The sequence below is a fragment of the Pelodiscus sinensis genome, chromosome 5, assembly GCF_049634645.1.
Source record: "Pelodiscus sinensis isolate JC-2024 chromosome 5, ASM4963464v1, whole genome shotgun sequence".
NCBI lineage: Eukaryota > Metazoa > Chordata > Testudines > Trionychidae > Pelodiscus > Pelodiscus sinensis.
In genome coordinates, this window is record NC_134715.1 from 40,799,225 (window position 1) to 40,818,582 (window position 19,358).

Genomic DNA, 19,358 nt, shown 5'->3' on the forward strand with positions numbered 1-19,358 from the left:
TACTGCCTTCCTTGTGTTCTTTGTTTTGGTGCAATTTTCAGCCACCCCCTCACACCTCTGACGTTAAATGTAAGCGGTAGCTTCCTGTAATAAGGAGATTAATTTTTTGAAATTATTTTGTGTTTATTTCTTGAGCATGGGGGGCAGACATAACTTGGATTAGTTTAGAAAATGAGCTGAAATTTCACTGTTACATAAATGTTGAAATATTTTCTCTGTGTACAAAAAAATTAAGGTATAATCCTTTTTTCTTAATCTTGCATTGAGATTTTTTTTTAATGTTAAATGTGATTTGTTTAGAAACACTTGTGCATCTTGCATCTGGATTTTCGCAGATCCTAAAAATCTTGATAATGCAGGATATTTATTGTCTTAAAACCAGCTTCGATAATTGGAAGTTGTAATAACTTTTAAAAAGATCTAGCAATTTTAATCAGTCTGAATTAATAAAATAGAACTGATATTTTAAATGTCCATATTAGTCAGACTTGTGGAATTGTTTTGTTTTTTGGATATGTTAACTCTTAAAGTGAGCATAGGATTTTGGATGTCATGAAACTTGTATAATGGAGTATAACCTTTGTTTTGAAAACAGGTCCCTAGTTTCTTTACTGATGCTGAGAGACGGTCTGTAATGGCATCTGCTCAGGTTGCAGGTTTAAACTGTCTGAGGCTGATGAATGAAACTACAGCAGGTAAAATTTTAATACTTGCTAGAAGCAGAACAGGAATAAGTGTGTAATGCTGTTTTTAACAGTCTAAAAACTCTTAAACTTGGAATATTGGATTTTGAACAATAATTATTTAATCACTCCTATGTTAAAAATATATAAAATCTACAGGCTGAACCTTCCAAATCCAAAATACTCTGGTCTGGCAACATCTGTGGTCCCATGGGGCCAGGGATGTAGCTGGACCAAACAGCCCCAGAGCAACACAGGGCTGGAGAGCTCACAGGAGGCATCTGGTGAGCCACCGCCTGGCTCAGAACTCCCAGCATTGATGGGGCCAGGCAGGTGGCTGTGTAAGCAGGGCCAGGTGGTGGCCAGGGAACTCCCACCCTATCTGGTTAACCCCTGGCCAAGAACCTCGAGAAACCCCTGGTGGCTGGGGTGGCTGGGCAGTCTCCGCTGGGAAACCCCCCGGGCTGAAGTGGGGCTTGTGGAGGCAGGTGGCTGGAGTCGCTAGGGGCAGCAGGGCAGCTTCAGCAGTGAGTTAGGGTGGCCGTGTGGCCCCAGCCAGGAACCCTGGAGAACATCCTGCGGCAGTGAGATGGGAAGCGGCCAAGCAGTCCCTGCTAGGGACCATAGGAGACCCTGTGGCAGTGGGTGGGCAGCAAGGTGAGGAGCAGTGCTGGGCCAGCAGCAGGGCAGGAAGCTTGGGAGTGGAGCAGCAAGCAGAGGAGCACAGACCTCCCCTGGTCAGACAAACTCCCTGGTCTAGGACAATTCAGATCTGGACGATGCCGAACTGGAGAGCTCCAGCCTCTACAAAATATTGATAGTTTAGTTGTCTGTTACGCTTTTCTTTTCTGACAGTCCACTTAGAATAATTACATCTGGAGTAGTGTACTCCACTTTAAAAAAAAAAAAAAAAAAAAAAAAAAGTCTTTGAAAATTCAGAGGCATGGGGGTTTTGTTATTGACTTAATCATTAAAACCCAGGACTGCTAGGTTCCAAGTACTGTTCCTGTATGTTTTGTCTGTTTGAGACCAGTAGCTCCTCTTAAATTTTGTTTTAGTTTCAGGGAGATAAATGTGCTGCAGAAAAGATCTGATCTCACTCACACACGTCAGGTATATATTTGGCTACAAGAAAAAAGCCTCTTTATTTTTCTCTGGGGTCTTAGTCTTGCAGCAGAGGCTTAGTCAAAGTGGACTTTGTGGGACTTCCAAGTGTTTTAGTAGGTTATTATTGAGGATACTTAGAATAGAAATCATTTCTATAATGTCCCACAATCCCCAAGTCAAGCCAATAGTACTAATATGTGTGAGTTTGATTATAACCACATCTTAAAATTTATCTAGTTTGGTGAAGTCCTACTAATGTATGGCTTAGGGATGTAAAATTTGATTAATTGGCTAATCGAATAGTCAATTCAATTTGCATCGACTATTCGATTAGTCAATAAGAGCACTTCCTCCAGGGCTGTTGCTACACTTTAAAGGTGAAAGCACCGCTGGGAACACAGGGCCAGCAGGTGGGTCAGGGCTCCATGTGGTTCTGCTACTTTGAAACTCCTTGGGGAGCCTGATGTCAGGCTCCATGTGGCATTTCAAAGCGACAGTGCCACATGGAGCCCGGGGGCGGGGAGGATCAGTTTATTCTTAACAATGATGTAGCATCTGCCAGGGTTGCCACAAAAGTCCCTATCTAAATTATATATTTTTTCTCCGCTTCAAATTTAGGTTAATATTTTTCTCTGCTTCTTACCTACCACACCTCAGTCTAGATGCCATGATTTTTGTCTGATTACACAATTATAGAATTGGCACAAACATCATTTATAAGAATGAGTAATTTGCTTATTCGTGGTATGATTGCTCAGGTCCATTCCATGTAGGTGTACATATGCTGAGTGCATGCGTCATCAGAAGTTTTTCCCTTAGCAGTAGCTCTTGGACCAGCAGAGATCCCCCTGGAGTGGTGCCAGTATATCAGCTAATATATACCCTGGCCCTCCACCCCATGTTCCTTCAACTGCTCATGACGGTCGTTGGAACATGCCTTTCCTTTTGCTCTGCAAGTGCCCCTTAGTAATTCTTTCTCGTTCTAGTAGTTGGTTAAAATTTTTACAGTTAATTATTCCTGTCTAGGTTTTTAGTAGTTAAGTGTTGTACTTGGTGTTAAGCACCCAGGAGCAGGGCTTGCTTTGTGTCCCCAGCGTGTCTGGTGGGGCATGCCCGGGCCCCAAGGCTTCCAAAAGCCTATGCCCTGTGGAAACTCTCATGCAGCCTGCCTTAAGTGCCTTGGAGAGGCCCACTTATCTGTGGCCTATAAGATCTGCAAGGGCTTCAAGCCATGCACCATGCAGGAAAGGGAATCTCTCTTGAACATTATCCCAATGAAGGCAGCTTTACACCCAACACCGGCGCCCAATCTGGCACCAGCAACCCAGAGTGCACCGGCTTCGGTGTGGGAGGCACCTAGCCACTTGTGTGTCTCCCCGGTGCCGCATAGGCTTCAGCACTGGTTGCAGTCCCTGGTGCCCCAGAAGAAGAAGAGACCTAATGGGGCAGGTCTCCATCGAAGCACGTGCCCTCTGTTCACCCTCAAGTGGGGCATGTGGCACCAACGAGCACAGCACCTGGACAATCACGGTCAGGTTGGTGAAGCGCTAGTCCATGCCAAGACACCAGTTTGGGAGGAGTCTTCCCAGAGAGCTCCACTGCAGTACCTTTGAGGCAACAAGAGACTTGATTGAGACAACCTTGGCAACAGACCTGGCCAAGGAGCGTGGACCCAGATGGCACCGCCCTGTGGTCTCTGCACCTAGCACTCTGGCCCTGGAAGCGAGAGACAGGACCAGCTGGTAGACACCCCTAAGAGCAGGAATACTAAGAAAATGGGCCTCTTGGGCAGAAAGGCCTATTGTCTGGGGGCCTTCAACTTTGCATAGTCAACCAGCAGGTCCTGCTGAGTCGCTATGCATATAACACTTGGGCAGCCACTGACAAGTTTGCCGAGCTGGTCCCTAGGGACTCTGAGTTGAAGCGCCCTCGTGGAAGAAGTCAGGGTTGGTCTCTAGGGCTGCCCTCCAGGACACCCTGGACATGGCTGATGCAGCTGCCTGCACTGTGGCCACGGGGCTTGTGCATTACAGCTCTTGGCTACAGGTGTTTGGAGTGCCCCCTGAGCTCCAGACTACTATTCAGGACCTCCTGTTAGAGGGCCATCCCTCTTTTCCAACAGACCTACCAACACCTGCACGGTCTCAAGGATAGCTGGGCTACCTTAAAGTCCCTGGGGATCCATACACTGATTACCCAGCAGCATTCCTTGTCAGGCAAATTTTTTTAAGTGGCCCCAGGCTGCCCTGAAAGGGGTGGGGTGGGGCCTAATTTGGAAGGGGCGGGTCCCGAATGCTTCTGGGCTTCCCTACCCCCAGACCATAATTAGTCTGGGGGTGCAGGAGCCCCTTTGTCCCCCTTTCCCACTAGGTGCCCACAGGGTGCGAAGAGGCTTCACAAACTCCCCCGTTCCCAGGCTCTGATGGGCCGGGGGGAGCGTGCAAAGCCTCTTTTTCCGCCCTGCAAGCAGCACACGGCACTTCAAAGCACCATGTGCTGCTTGCAGGGTGGGAGGAGATGTTGTACGCCCTTCCTGCCCCCAGGCCAATCAGAGCTTGGGGGTGAGGGAGTGTGTTACGTTTCCTCCCGCCCTGCGAGCAGTACGTGGCGCTTCAGAGGGCTACGTGCTGCTCACAGAGCGGGAGGAAGCTTTGCGTGCTTCCCTGCCCCCAAGCCCTAATTAGCCTGGGGGCGGGAGAGTGGCAGGACCTCTGTGGGGCAGATCAACTTGCTTGGCATGCCGGATTCTGCCTGCGGAGGCCCTTTTGCCCACCCTTGCTCTAGGCCCTCTCAACAGGGCACCCATCCCAATTTTCTCTCTCCGTACAGGGAGACATGGTAATTAGAGGAATGGCAGACACTGAGCTACGGCCAGGGCCCATCAAACAACACCTTAGTGTTTGCAAGTGGTTTTGTGGGTATGCCTGCGGACAGCTTACTAGCCCAACCATTCCTGTTCAGGGACCTCCTATTCTCTTTGTCAGGCCTGAGAATCCATTTCCTTGGATTGTTGGGTCCTGGAAATGGTAGGAAGGGGTATGCCATCCCCTTCTTTTCGACCCCTCTCTTCCATCCCCCTGCCCGTCTTCAGGGATCCTTCTGATAAGCATCTCCTCTGGGAAGAGGTCCAGCATCTCTCAACCATAGGGGACGTGGAAACGGTCCCCCAGGGGTTCTTGGGCAGGAGTTTCTATTCCCAGTACTCTGGTTCCCAAAGCCAATGGAGAGTTCCGATCTGTCCTGGACCTCAGAACTCAACCCCTTCATTACCAAAGCCAAATTCAAGATGGTGACTCTGGCATCTGTCATCTCCCCCTAAGTCTCGGAGCCTGTACACTGCCCTTAATCTAAAAGATGCCTACTTTCACATTTCTATTGCACTGCACCACAGGCAGTTCCTCTACTTTATGCGGGGCTGGGACCACTATCTGTTTACGGCCCTCCCTTTTGGCCTTTCGACTGCCCTTCAAGTGTCCACGAAGTACATGGTTGTCATTTCCACTTCCCTGAGAAAGTGGGGTATTCAGGTGTTCCCCTATCTGGACAACTGGCTTTTCTAAGCCCCTCGTAGGATTAGGTGCTGGCCCATGTCGCTCTAGTAAAAGACCTTTTTGGGAGCTGGGGCTGCTCCTGAATGTGGCCAAGTCGATGCTGGTCCCCTCGCACCAAGGTCATAGAGTTTGTGGGTGCCCACCTGCACTCGGTCAGCCACTGCCTCCTTTTCTCATATCCTGTTTCCTGGAGATCAAAGCGGGCATGCAGGCATTCCTGATGATGAGATAGCCAGGTCTTGCATGCACCTCCTGGGACTAATAGCCGGATGCACCTACATCATTCAACACACCAGACTTCGCATGCGCCCACTACAGATGTGGCTTGTGCTAGCTCTCAGCCCGTTCCTCCGCTCTTGTGACAGAGTGGTGACGGTTCCCCCCCAACGTCCTTTGCTTTCTGGACTGGTGGACCTACGAGGAGATGGTCTGTCCAGAATCCCATTCTCTAGGCCCCTGCTGATCCCCTGGTCAGTGATGGACGCATCAGACACCAGTTGTGGGGCTCACCTCGTAGACATGTGGACCCATGGTATGTGAACTTTCCCTGCATATCAGTGTCAGGGAGCTGTGGGCATAATGGCCTCACCTGTGTGGCCTTTCTTCCTCAGCTTGAGCAGAATGGTTCTCGTTCTTTCTGACAATATGCTGGCGGTCTCCTATATCAACAGGCAGGACAGGATTCGTTCCTCTTCCCTGTGTTGGGAAGCCCTTCAGCTGTGGGAGCTATGCATCTGGACAGATATTCACCCAGTTGCTTCTTGTCTCCTAGGTCCCAGAACACTCTGGCAGATCATCTGAGCATGTTCTTCTTCAGCCACTAGTGGCCTCTCAGGGTGTGTCTAAACTTCACCCCTCTTGTCGGCAGAGGGATGTAAATTAAACGTATCGAAAGCGCAAATGAAGTGGGAATTTAAATATCGGGCGCTTCATTTGCATAATGGCAGTCACCACTTTTTTTAAAAAATGGGGCTTTTTGAAAAAACAAACGGTAGTTTAGACGGGGCATTTTCAACAGAAGTGCCCTGTTGCGAAAGATTCTGTACTCCTCATTTTTTGAGGAGTACAGGATCTTTCGAAATGGGGCATTTGTTGAAAATGCTCCATCTAAACTGCCCCCCTCTCCTCCCTGAAAAGCCCGGTTTGGGGGGAAAAAGCGGCAGCTACTATTATGCAAATGAAGCACAGGATATTTAAATCCCCGCTTCATTTGCACTTTCGATGCATCTAATTTACAACCCTCTGTTGACAGAAGGGTGTAGTTTAGACGTACCCTCAGAGGGGACGTGGTCCTCCAAATTTTCCACAGTGGGAGGTTTCCCCTTCTGGACCTGTTTGCCTGGCAGAACAAGAAGTGTCCAAGGTTCTGCTCCCTCATGGGGCTGAGGAGGGGCTCTCTGGGAGATGTACTCATTACTCTCTGGCCTGAGGGTCTGTTTTGTGTTCCTGCCTTTCCCACAAGATGCTCCTGCGAGTTTGGGAGTTCATGGCGTCCCTGATACTCATGGCACTGGAATGGCCTGGGCAGTACTGGTTCATGTCCCTCCTGAGCCTGTCCTGCAAGAGAGCGATTGCCCTCCTGCTTGACCCGGATCTCATTACTCAGGACTTCGGCAGGCTTTGTCATCTGAACTTGGGATCCCTACCCCTAATGGCATGGAAGCTGCATAGCTAACAGTGGCAGAACTTCAGTACTCAGCGTGCGCAGGAGATTCTGCTGGGAAGTAGGAAATTCCACTAGAACCACTTACAGAAACGCTTCCACTTGTCAAGGTATCTGGGCTGCCCAGAAGGGGGATATCACCCATGGATGCCCAGATCCCCTTGGTCTTGGACTACCTCCTGAATCTTAGGTTACAGGGGTTATCCTTCTCCTTAATTAGGATACACCTGATGCCATCTCCGCTTTCCACCTGGTCTCCCCGGGCAAGACCCTCTTTGCGGATCCCATGATGTAGATGTTTTTGAAAGGGTCAGACAGACTTTATCCACATTTCCCATCAGCCCATCCCTCAGTGGGACCTCAACCTGATCCTGTTCAAACTCATGGGGTCACCCTTTGAGCCCCTGGCAATGTTCTCGCTGCGGTGTCTGTCTTGGTGACTATCACATCAGCCAGGCATGTGTCCGAACTGAGAGCCTTCACCTCAGACACTCCCTTCCCCTCTCTCCTCCCCCGCTCCCCCCCCCCCTCTCCGGGTATATAGTTTTCTTCAAGGATAAGATCAGATTTTGCCCTTCCCACCTTTATTCTGAACGTGGTCTCTTTCATGTTTCTCAAGATACTTTTCTCCCAGATTTTTACCCCAGGCCCCATGCTTCAGGTAAAGAACAGGAGTTAAACATTTCAGATGTTAGGAGATCTCTAGCCTTTTATTTGGAAAGAACAAAGCCCTTCCGTAAGTCCCCACAGCTCTTCGTAGCAATTGCAGAGAGGCTGAAGGGGGAGCTGGTCTCTGCACATAGGATCTCCTTGTGGATTATGTCATGTATTAAGGAGTTCTATGGACTACCTTGGCTGCCATCTCCTCCCCTCACAGCCCACTCGACTAGGACCCTGGCCTCTTCTATGACCTTCATGACTAAGGTCCCTATCTTGGACATCTTTAGGGCTGCCTTGTGGTCTTTGGGCCATACTTTTGCCAATACATTATGCACTGATCCATCAGGCTAGGGAGGATGTAGCCCTGGGTAGGCCTGTCCTCCACTCAGTTTAAGGTTAGAACTCCAACCCTCCCTCCTAGCATTTGCTTTGGAGTCACCTACACAGAATGGACATGAGCAATCCCTTGAAGAAAAAAACCATTACTTACCTTCATAACTGTTCAAGACATGTTGCTCATATCCATTCCAAGTCCTGCCCGTCTTCCGTTCCTTGGAGTAGTCCCATTAAAAAGGAACCAAGGGGGTGGAGGGCTAGCAGGGGTATATATTAGCCGATACACCAGCGCCACTCCAGGAAGCTTCCCTACTTGCCCAATGGGAAATGGTAAGGGAAAACTTGCAGTAACATGTGCACACCTACATTGAATGGACATGAGCAACACAGCTCAAAGAACAACAGTTAAGAAGGTAAGTAACCTTTTTTTCCAGGTGTCCATTGTTGTATTACAAATTATTTGGCCAATCTGAGGACCATGGTCGATTATAGCAGAGGATAGATCAAATTCTCATTTGTCAAAAGAATGGTGGTTGTAGTGAGATGCTTTCATTGTAGGAGGATTAAAGTAATATTTGTTTGGGACCCAGGCGGAGCAGTTTAAATCAGTGGCTTTTTCAAAGTGAGGCTGGCAGCCGAGAGTTGAGCTTGGAATAAAATGAGCCTGAGCGGTGCTCCTTCCATACCCACTTCATGAGGGCTGACACTGGTCCCATTGCACCATCCAGGTGTTCCTCCTCACCCTGCTAGATTGGCATGCCCTGCAATTTGGGCACCACTATCAATGGCATGTTTTTCTCTGAGTAATGTCCCTGTGGGTGCTCCACATGTTCCTGGAACATTGAGCAGAGGTTTTCAGCAGCAGTGCTTATCTGGGTCATGCACATGTCATCCCAGTCTTGTGGTGCTGTTGATGCTGAATCCAGCTCACACAACCCAACTCTCCTTGACTTCTCAAATTGGATCTTGAGGTGCATACAACTCTGCTACCAACGAAAAAACTTAAACCCACTGCAGAGATCAGAACTCATTCTACCAAATCTATAGCAACCTCACTAGCCTTTCTGAACAATGTACCACTTGAGACATATGTAGACCAGCCATCCGGGCCTCTGAACATAAACTGCATAATTGCTTTTTGAATATATCTGACCTGAGGGTCTGATACCCTGCAAAACCTAGTATTGCTATCTTCAGTCACTCAGACAACTGTGAAGCCTCTTGCGGCCGTCCCCTGGGAGCACTGGTCTATAGTCACCTGGAATGGAACAACAACCATAGGGACATGATTTGAAGAAGAAAAGGTCACTCACCTGATGTAGTAACTGCAGTTCTTTAAGATGTGTGTCTCTGTGTGTTCCATTACGCACCCTCATCTCCCTGTAGTTTCTACTATAGACTCTACAGTAGAGAAGGAACTGAAGGGTCAGACCATGCATGCTAGATGAGGTACCTATGGAACCATGAGATGGAGAAGGTGCATATGTAACTCAGATTGGCACTGCTTGTGAACAACTAAAATGGAGCACCCACACAAACATTGATCTTGAAGAACCTCAGTTACTGCACCAGGAGATCTTTGTCACTTTAACACTGAATGACTTTGTTCTAATGTAAAAGATATGCAGACTTTCATATTTCAACATAATATCTATCATAAGTTACTGTGAATTTTTGTAAACAGGCCCAATGTGTGTGTTTTTTTTAAAGCCTCAAGTTAGGCTTTTTTAATTTAAAAAAACCTGTTAAAGTATTGAAAATTGCTTGATCCTTGTGGTGGTGGTATGTTTTTGCAGTTGCACTAGCTTATGGAATTTATAAGCAAGATCTACCAGCTTTGGAGGAGAAGCCAAGAAATATAGTCTTTGTAGACCTGGGACATTCTGCATATCAAGTTTCAGTGTGTGCTTTTAACAAAGGAAAACTGAAAGTAAGTTAACTTTTACTAAACTGTTGCACCATAGACTAAGATAACTCTGATAACAGTAGCCATGCTTAGCAGAGACAGTGCTTAGGAAACTGTTCACTAGAGTGCATTTCTTACTGATTAAATATCATGCCTGGTGTGGTAAATACATGCTGTTTGTAGTAAATATGTATGAAATGGTAAGAACTAAAATAACCTCCAGCTATTAAATGACTGTACTTCATGGCACATTTCAAAGGAGGAATGTGGAACTCTGTGTACAGCATGGGACAAGTGAGAAGTCCCACTGACCCCTGGCTCCATGGGTTGAAATACACAAGAGTCCCTGCTGGGGACTCTTGTGCATTTCAGAGGAGGAATGCTGAAGTGCCTATTGACTAGTCAAAAGACTATCCGATAAGCAAATGCTTATCAGATAGTTGACTAGTTATTAACATCCTTAGTATGAACATTAGAATGGCCATACTGGGTCAGACCAGAGGTCTGTCTAGCCCAGTATCCTGTCTGCTGACAGTGGTCAATACCAGTTGCCCCAGAGAGAGGGAACACAACAGGTAATCCTCACGTGTTCGCTCTTCTGTCACCCATTTCCAGACAAACCGAGGCTAGGGACACCATTCCTACCCATCCTGGCTAATAGCTCTTTAATCTATCTAGCTTTTTTTTTCTTCACCACATCCTCTGGCAAAAGGAGTTCCACAGGTTGACTGTGAGGTGAGTGGGGAAAAAAAAACTTCCTTTTGTTTGTTTTTAAACCTGCTGCCTATTAATTTTTCATTTAGTGACCCTTAGTTCTTATAGTGTGGAAATAAGTAAATAACTTTTCCTTATTAACTTTCCACTCCAGTCATGATTTTATCATATCCCTGCTTAGTCTCCTCTTTTCTAAGCTGAAAAGTCCGAGTCTTTTTTTAATCTCTCTATTTGGGACCCATTTCAAACCCCTAATCATTTTTGTTGCCCTTTTCCGAGCCTTTTCCAGTTCCAATATATCTTTTTTTTTGTGATGAAGCATCCACATCTGTATGCAGTATTCAAGATGTGGGCACACCATGGTTTTATATAGAGGCAATAAGATATTCCATCTTATTCTCTAACACTTTTTTAATTATTCCTAACATTCTATTTGCTTTATTGACTGCTGCACATTGCGTGGATGTTTTCAGATAACTATCTATATTGACTCCAAGATCTCTCTTGAGTACTTGTAGTTAAATTAATCCCCATCGTATTGTATGTGTAGTTGGGATTATTTTTCCCAAATGTGCATTACTTTACATTTATCAACATTAAATTTCGTTTGCCCTTTTGTTGCCCAATCACTTAATTTGATGCGATCTTTTTCTTTTTGAAACTCACTGTTTACCTCTTTCTCTATATCATTTATAAATAAATTGAATAGGATTGGTCCCAGGACAGACCTTTGGGGACCCACTAGTTACCTCTCTCCATTAGGAAAACTTCCCATTTATTCTTACCCTTTTTTTCCTGTGTGTTTAAACCAGTTATCAATCCATGGAAGATAAGTATCTTATCCCACGATAACTTACTTTGCTTAAGAGCCTTTGGTGAGGGACCTTGTCAAAAGCTTTCTGGAAATGTAAGCATACTATATCCACTGGATTCCCGTTGTCCACATGTTTGTTGACCCTGTCAAAGAACTCTCGTAGATTCATAAGGCATGATTTCCCTTTACAGAAACCATGCTGACTTCCCCTAACAAATTATGTTAATCTATGTGTCTGACAATTTTACTCTCTTACTATAGTTTAAGCTAATTTGCCTGGTACTGATGTTAGACTTAGTCTGTAATTTCCAGGATCATCTCTAGAGCCCCTTGTAAGTATTGGCGTCATATTAGCTATCTTCCAGTCATCAGGTGCGGAAGCTGATTTAAAGGATAGGTTACCATTGTTAACAGTTCTGCAATTTCCCATTTGAGTCCTTTCGGAACTCTTGGGTTAATGTCATCTGGTCCCGGTGTCTTGTTACTGTTAAGTTTATCAATTTGTTTTAAAACCTCCACTAATGACACCTCAGTCAGGAACAATTCCTCAGATTTGTCACCTAAAAAGAATGGCTCAGATTTGGGAATCTCCCCAATATCCTCAGTTGTGAAGACTGGAACAAAGAATTCGTTTAGCTTCTCCACAATGACTTTATCATCTTTGAGTTCTCCTTTAGCAACTCGATTGTCCAAGGGCCCCTTTGGTTGTTAACAGGCTTCCTGCTTCTGATGTACTTAAAAGATATTTTGCTATTACTTTTTGAGTTTTTGGCTAGCTGTTCTTCAAACTCCTTTATGACCATAAAGTCCATCCTTTATGACCATAAAGTCCATCTTTTATAGCAGGGATGAGGACACTACGGTCCCCTCCCATGCACTCAACCCCTTATTTTGGTCCCACCTTGAAGCCCTACAAATCTGTTAGTATTGGGCCCCCAGATAAGCTAATCCAGCCACTTCTCCAGTGAGGCTGGAGCGTGAGGGGAACCCTAGAATCTCGAGTTGCATGAGCGAAGTGTCGTCGTTGTTCTCTTTTTAGTTCAGGACCCATCATTTGGGGGCCATGGCTCCCAACCCAAAATTATTACCCACTTCTGTTTTATAGACGAAGAATACAGCTATCTCATCTCCTAACTGGAGAAGTCACAGAACCAACTTGTCTATCTCCTGTCCAGTGTACATGAAAATTTGTTAAACTCACCTTTGAGAAATGAAGTAGGCTATTGCTGAATTTCAATGCATGGCTAGGAAGAGAGTTGGCTGGTGGTATTTGACAAGTGTGCTTAATTGAACAATTTTAATATTGTATTTGTAAGACTTTTTTCTTTCAAGGTTGGAGCAATAGTGGCTTAATTTTTTTTTACCCTAGATTACATTTGTCTTCAGTAATAAAACACAGTTTTGTGAAAAATTAGTGTTCTGTGGTATCTTTTTTTTTTTTCTTTTTTTTAAGATAAATGTCTTAGGCATGCTGTGTTCTGAACAGAGTATTTGTTTTTAGAAAGGATATGCATACCCAGTGGAACACTTAAGCAAGAATGAGTGTTGGCAGATTTTATTTTCTTGATGGAATGATAAATTGCTGTCCCTATGCAACATGACAAGATAAAGATCCTGGTTCTTCTTTCTGTATGTCCAGAATGCTCTGTTCTGTGAGCCCATGGGCTTCTTTAGTGGAGGGCAATATTATGGGAAATATTGACTTGGTAGGAAGTAGAGGATCAGTATATACTTGACACTTTTCACTTCTTATGCAGGTCTTGGCTACTGCTTTTGACCCTTATTTGGGAGGCAGAAACTTTGATGAGGCTTTAGTAGATTACTTCTGTGGTGAATTCAGGACAAAATATAAGCTGAATGTGAAAGAGAATGCTCGAGCTCTGCTGCGCTTGTATCAAGAATGTGAAAAACTGAAGAAACTTATGAGTGCAAATGCTTCTGACCTTCCCCTCAACATTGAGTGCTTCATGGATGACCTTGATGTCTCCAGTAAGATGAACAGGTACTGCAAATTGCACTGATTCCAAACAGAACGTGGTGGCTTTTATTCTGCCTATAACACCATATTTCTTTTTCTACAGAGCTCAGTTTGAGCAATTATGTGCTCCGCTCCTAGCTAAAGTGGAACCTCCTTTAAGAGCAGTAATGGATCACGCTAGTAAGTAGAAGTTAATTCAGGATACTCTTTTGTTAACTAGCTCAGAAGAAAAACTGCTAAACCTTTTAAAAGATATAAAATTAAAGTATGCAAAACTAAGCACTGACTTTAAATGTCAATTGAGGTCGTTGTCAAGGCAAGCTTAATTTGGCCTCGTATGTATTACGATATGGTCTATAACAGTGGGAGGTTTTTTGTTTTTAAAAGAATGCCAGTACTAGGGTTTTGTCAAACACAAAAAAAAAAGCCAGGGAAAATTTGTTGAACCCCCAAAAAAAAAAAAAAAAAAAAAAAAAAAACAGTCATGGTCCCTTTAATTGCCCCGTGTCTTGAGCGGGCTTCTGTCTGGTGTGACTGCTTGCTCCCAGGGCCGGCTGGGGGCTGTGCGAGAGGAAAGCAGCGAGTGCTCCGATGCGTACTGTCACAAAAAAAGCACTGGTCTATAATTATGATTGCATAAATTTTATGGGATTAATTCAAATGGCAACAATTTAATATGTATTCCTGATTTACTGAGCATCATTCATCCTGAACAATGAATGAGGTGGGTTCAGAGGGGGGGGAAAATGGAATATAATCATGCAGTTAAGTAGCATCATTAGGCTTGCACTATGCATACAGCTGACAAAAGCCTTAATTCTTGTGTTTCCTGACTTTAAGTCCTTGTCTCTGCAACCTTTAGTTTTTGTTGCGTAGCTTTTTATATAACTTTTTAAAATTAAAAAATATTACATGATATGGAAATAACCTTCTGCATGAGTTATCAACAGGGTTTGAACGGATACAGGAGCTAGGTGTTTCACAACAGTGGTAAAGGTTCAATGCGACTAGGGAGTGTGGTTGGTGCAGATGGAATGATGAGCATTTAGGAGCAAAGCCTGCAGTGTAAGTCCTGCAGCACATGTGTAAACTTTCATTGTTGGTCACTAAATCTAGATGGATTTTCACAGACTGAAAAAGACCACTGTAATCTACTCAAATCTACCCCTTAAACGTGTTAAAAATAAAGGGAAGGGAAAAACTAGAAATAATTTTTGTGAGCTGATTTTAATGACTAGATAAGTAATGCAAAAATTAGGAGAGACTAGATCCTGTATGCTAGAATACAATATACAGTGGGTGACAGTTGCCTGAGAGAAAGTTAGTTATACCCATATGATCCAAATCCAGAACTGCAATTTTGAATTGAAATCATAAATGCAGATTGTTCATCATGTTTCTAGTGAATGCTTGTGGTTTTTTAATGTCTGTATTGTAGCCAAAACAAGAATCAATTTAATCAAAGAAACCATATAATTAACTAAGTCTTCAAGTGATAGTTCTCATGGATTCTACTTCTAGGACACACGCTCATGCACACAGGATCAAATTCTTTTGGCAATCTTTGTCCATTGGGGCTGCACCTGTGCTTTGGATGCCCTCTAACATACCTTTTCTACCCTCCAAACCTGAGGGCAGAAAGAATGGAGCCACTTAACTGTTCTTTGTTTCTTCTTACTGCCATGGCAGTGAGACAGAACCCCTACAGTGGCTTCATTTTTGTGCACTGTGCAACTGCTCAATGTGTGTTCAGTTTTTTCTCCTGTTTTTATCCATTGTCTCTAAAAACAACCAAAATCCACAAAACTTTATTTTTCTCCCGCTAGTACGTGTTAGCAGCCAAGGCTGAAACAAAATCGGTATTTTAAAACTGCCCCCATTCCTGTCATGTAGATATTCTGATCAATGATGGCCATTTGAAATACTTTGAAGAAGGGTATATCCCTGATAGGTGCTTAATGTGTTTCTCTTCCTTCAAGATGCCAGAGAAGAGGCGAGATGTCTATTTTTAAACTTTCTGTTTTCAGGATCTCACAGTATGAAAGTCTCCTCAGAACCAGAGGGGGAAACAGAGTTCACTAAGTCAGAACAGCCTTTCTCATCTAGCACTCTTGTGAGTTAAAATACAGGATGGATATCAGCCTAGGTCACCTTCCCCAATAAAAACGGCCAGGAATCCCGTGACACCTTATAAACTAACCGAAGTGTTGGAGCATAAGCTTTCGTGGGCAAAGACCCACTTCGTCATGCATCTGATAAAGTGGGTCTTTGCCCACGAAAGCTTATGCTCCAACACTTTGGTTAGTCTATAAGGTGCCCCAGGACTCCTCGCTGCTTTTTCAGATTCAGACTAACACGGCTACCCCTCTGATACGTTCCCCAATAAAATGAGTCATAGTGCCTCTAAGTGCTTACTTATGTTCATTTAATTGTAGAGGTGTGTGCTTGTCACATGCACAGGTGCTTAACATTTTTTCTTCAGTGGTATCTGTAAGGTAATGGCTCTGGTACCTTCTGGAGTGGCTCATGTATGCTGTGCTTATAAGGAACTGGGGATGCAAAATCCCATGTAAACATAGTAAGGGTGGGGGATTGGCTGGAGCAGCCCCCTGCCCACAGTGGGTGGGAAGCCGCTCCATCTTCCACTAGTTAACTGGAACTAGTTAGCATCACCATTAAGGATGATGCTTACGAGTTACCCTTTTACATCCCTATAAGGGACAATGCCAGCTCCCCCTGCCCTCAGTTCCTTATCACCCTTGTGCGGATCCCTAGCTGAGTTTTGAGGTTATGTTGATGTGATTGGAATAGACATTTGGTCTTGATACTGCCCTTCTTCCCAGGACATGATCTCTCATTGCTGGCTCCATTATTAAGGAGGAGTCTTTGCCAGCAGGGCAGGATCATTCATAGGTGGCACTGATGCGCTCTGTGGTATTGTCTGGAGCATAATGGCCACAGGGCCAGTATTCTGCCCTAAGCACCACTGGAGTCACTTGGTTTTGACAGTCATAACAAGGGCATAGATTGACTTAAGGGGCCTCGGATAAGTTGTCAATGACAGTCTCCTAAGTGCTCCCCAACATGAATGTGACACTGGAGAAGATCCCTCAGGGTCACCCAGGCCCATGGAAGAGGAATCAGTGGCGGAACAACTGTCTGTATCTGTTGCCTCCTCATCTTTGCCCAACAAGGTAATTACGGCTCCCCCAGAATGATGTCAAGGCTCATGAAGTCTGAGGGGGACATAACAGCTTCCAAGTACTTAGAGTTTTTACAAGACAGAATAAGAAAAATCATTCTCCAAGCATCTGTTGGGGATGATCAAGATGGTGCTTAATCCTGCCATAAGTGTGCGGGACTGGACTTGGTGACCTCGAGGTCTCTTCCAGACAGAGGTAGAAGTGCCAGGAGTTCTGATCTCTCCCAAGCCCCCAGCCCTATCCGATACCCTTCTCTGGTCACGGGCAGGGGATCTGATGTACTTATTGCCACTGATTCTGTTGATCAGCAGTGTCCTGTCAAAATTGAGAAGGTGCAAGTTGTCATAATTCTCCCTCATGCCTTGCAAGGCTGGTTCCATGGTTACTGCCGAGCCACTTGGGTCTGCTCTTGCAGAACTGCAATTGGCTCCTGTACCAATACCTTCCCTCTTTCCACTTCATGGCTTTCACTTCAGCTGCTGCATGGATGAACCCAGAGGAAAAGGCTTGCTCTAGTCAGGTAAAGCAGATTCTCTCAGAAATCAAAGTTCTTTACCAGAGTGACTTACAGGCAGTCCCCGGGTTACGTACAAGATAGGGACTGTTGGTTTGTTCTTAAGTTGAGTTTGTATGTAAGTCAGAACTGGTACATATTGTAGGGGAAACTGTAGCCAAACATTTCTCCAGAGCTCAGTTTTATTCTCCCACACCTCACTTCGCTCAGTCCTTTATTCTCAAGCTGAGGTGTATGCTGAGAAAAGCCGCTCCGCATCTCCCTGGTCTGCTGGGAGGGGGGGGGGGGGGGGCTCTACCTTCGCGTCTCCCTGGTCTGCTGGAGGGAAGCAGCTAGTGCAGGGTTGCCTCACCCCATTTGTAAGTAGGGATCCGATGTAAATCGGATCCATGTAACCCGGGGACTGCCTGTACTTGGCATAGTGGGAGATATTGTCTTGCCAGGTATCAGAGTGTAGCATCTCCACAATCAGGTTGAATCTGCAGTCAATCCTTGATTAAGGAAGTAAACTGGTAATCTGCTACCCAGTAAGAGTCACCCTGTAATGTGGTGCTTACCGAGTAACCAGTTAGGCTGAAACAGCTCTTCTGCCCGCAGTGCAATGTGGCAGCCCAGTTAACCTGTTAAACATGTAGGCTACGTCTACATTGGCCCCTTTTCCGGAAGGAGCATGGTAATTTTTGAAATCGCAATAGGGAAATGCACGGGGGATTTAAATATCCCCCGTGGCATTTAAATAAAAATGTCCGCCGCTTTTTTCCGGCTTTTAGAAAAGCCGGAAAAGAGCGTCTACACTGGCCCCGATCCTCCGGAAAAAAAGCCCTTTTCCGGAGGATCTTATTCCTACTTCCTACATCTGTGTGTCTAAGGTGAATCAGTCTCCCATGGCATGTCTGATTCCTAAGGGTCCTTGAAATGCTCTTCCCACTGATGCAGGACCTGGTTCCCTATTGAGACTTCAGTTTGGTTCTCTCATGAGCCTGCCCTTTTGAGTCTATGGCTTCTTGTTCCATCTACTGTTTAAAGTTGCTTTCTTTGTAGCTGTACCTTGGCAAGTAGTAACTTAAAAAATAACAAATGCTCTTGCAACACCTTAGGTTATATCTAAACTACATCCCTTTTGAAAGAGGGATGTAAATTAGGCAAATTGCAAATGAAGCTGGGATTTAAATTTCCCATGCTTCATTTGCATAATTGCAGCCGCATGTTCTTTCGAAAAAGGGCTTTTTGAAAGTAAAACCGCCATCTAGACGGGGTTCTTTTGGGGAGAAAAAACCAAAACAAAAAAACCAAACCTTTTTCGAAAGATCCTGTACTCCTCTTTTGCTGAGTACAGGATCTTTTGAAAGGTTTTGACAAAAAAATACTACATAGCTCCCAAGGGAGAAGAATTCCTGTTCTCCCATCTAACACTGAATTCTGTGGTAGAAGCGGTCAATCAAAGAGGGAGAGGACAAAATACATGTACAGCTCCCAACGATAGGGGTTGGAAGAGGCTGGATACGATTGGAAAAAAGGCATACTCGTCAGCAGGCCTACAGATCAGAATAGCTAACTCAACTGCATTATTAGCAAAGTATACACACTTCATATTTGATCAAATAGCATCTTTTATTGATTCCGTTCCAGACACAAAGGCAGAACAATTCAAAGCAAACGTTAAAGAGGGTACACTTACAGCGCTCACAGCCCTACAAGCTGCGCTGGACTCGGTAGACACAGCAGCCAGATCTTTAACCTTGGCTGTGGCGATGAGGAGGGAATCTTGGCTTCAGCGCTCAGGCTTTCTGAGAGAGGTTCAAACCACTGTAGAAGACCTTCCATTTGAGGGTACAAAACTATTCATGGAGTCCACAACCACATCCCTCCACACCCTGAAGGATTCAAAGGTCACTCTCAGAACATTGGGCATCCAGGTACCTGTTATAAGAAGAAAACAGAATAGATAATTCCAGCAAAGATACAGGTCTCCAGTGTTTAACCAACAGCAGTGACACTTCAACAGCAGTCACAGACAACATCAAAATGGACGGAGACAGACGTTTAAACAGTCCTCCATCCAGCAACCATCAACATCTAGGAAACAGATTTGAAGTCCTGGTCAAGGATCTGACAACCCTGAAATTTCCAAGGCAGCAAACAAAATCATCTATGGTATTTGGCAACAGATTAGTCGACTTCTGGTCTGCCATCACTACTGACAAGTGAATGTTAAAAATCAAAAGATGC

The 19,358-nt window shown here is 45.0% G+C and overlaps 1 protein-coding gene across 3 annotated transcripts in view; it reads left to right on the plus strand.

Moving 5' to 3' along the window:
- The window catches only part of HSPA4L (heat shock protein family A (Hsp70) member 4 like), an 80,573-nt gene that overhangs the window by 28,866 nt on the left and 32,349 nt on the right, over positions 1 to 19,358 (plus strand). For all 3 annotated transcript variants that reach the window (XM_075929873.1, XM_075929870.1, XM_075929871.1), the window contains 4 exons: positions 596 to 695; positions 9,797 to 9,930; positions 13,192 to 13,436; positions 13,516 to 13,592. In XM_075929873.1, the coding sequence (XP_075785988.1) occupies positions 596 to 695; positions 9,797 to 9,930; positions 13,192 to 13,436; positions 13,516 to 13,592 (556 nt within the window). The remainder of the gene's footprint in view (positions 1 to 595; positions 696 to 9,796; positions 9,931 to 13,191; positions 13,437 to 13,515; positions 13,593 to 19,358) is intronic.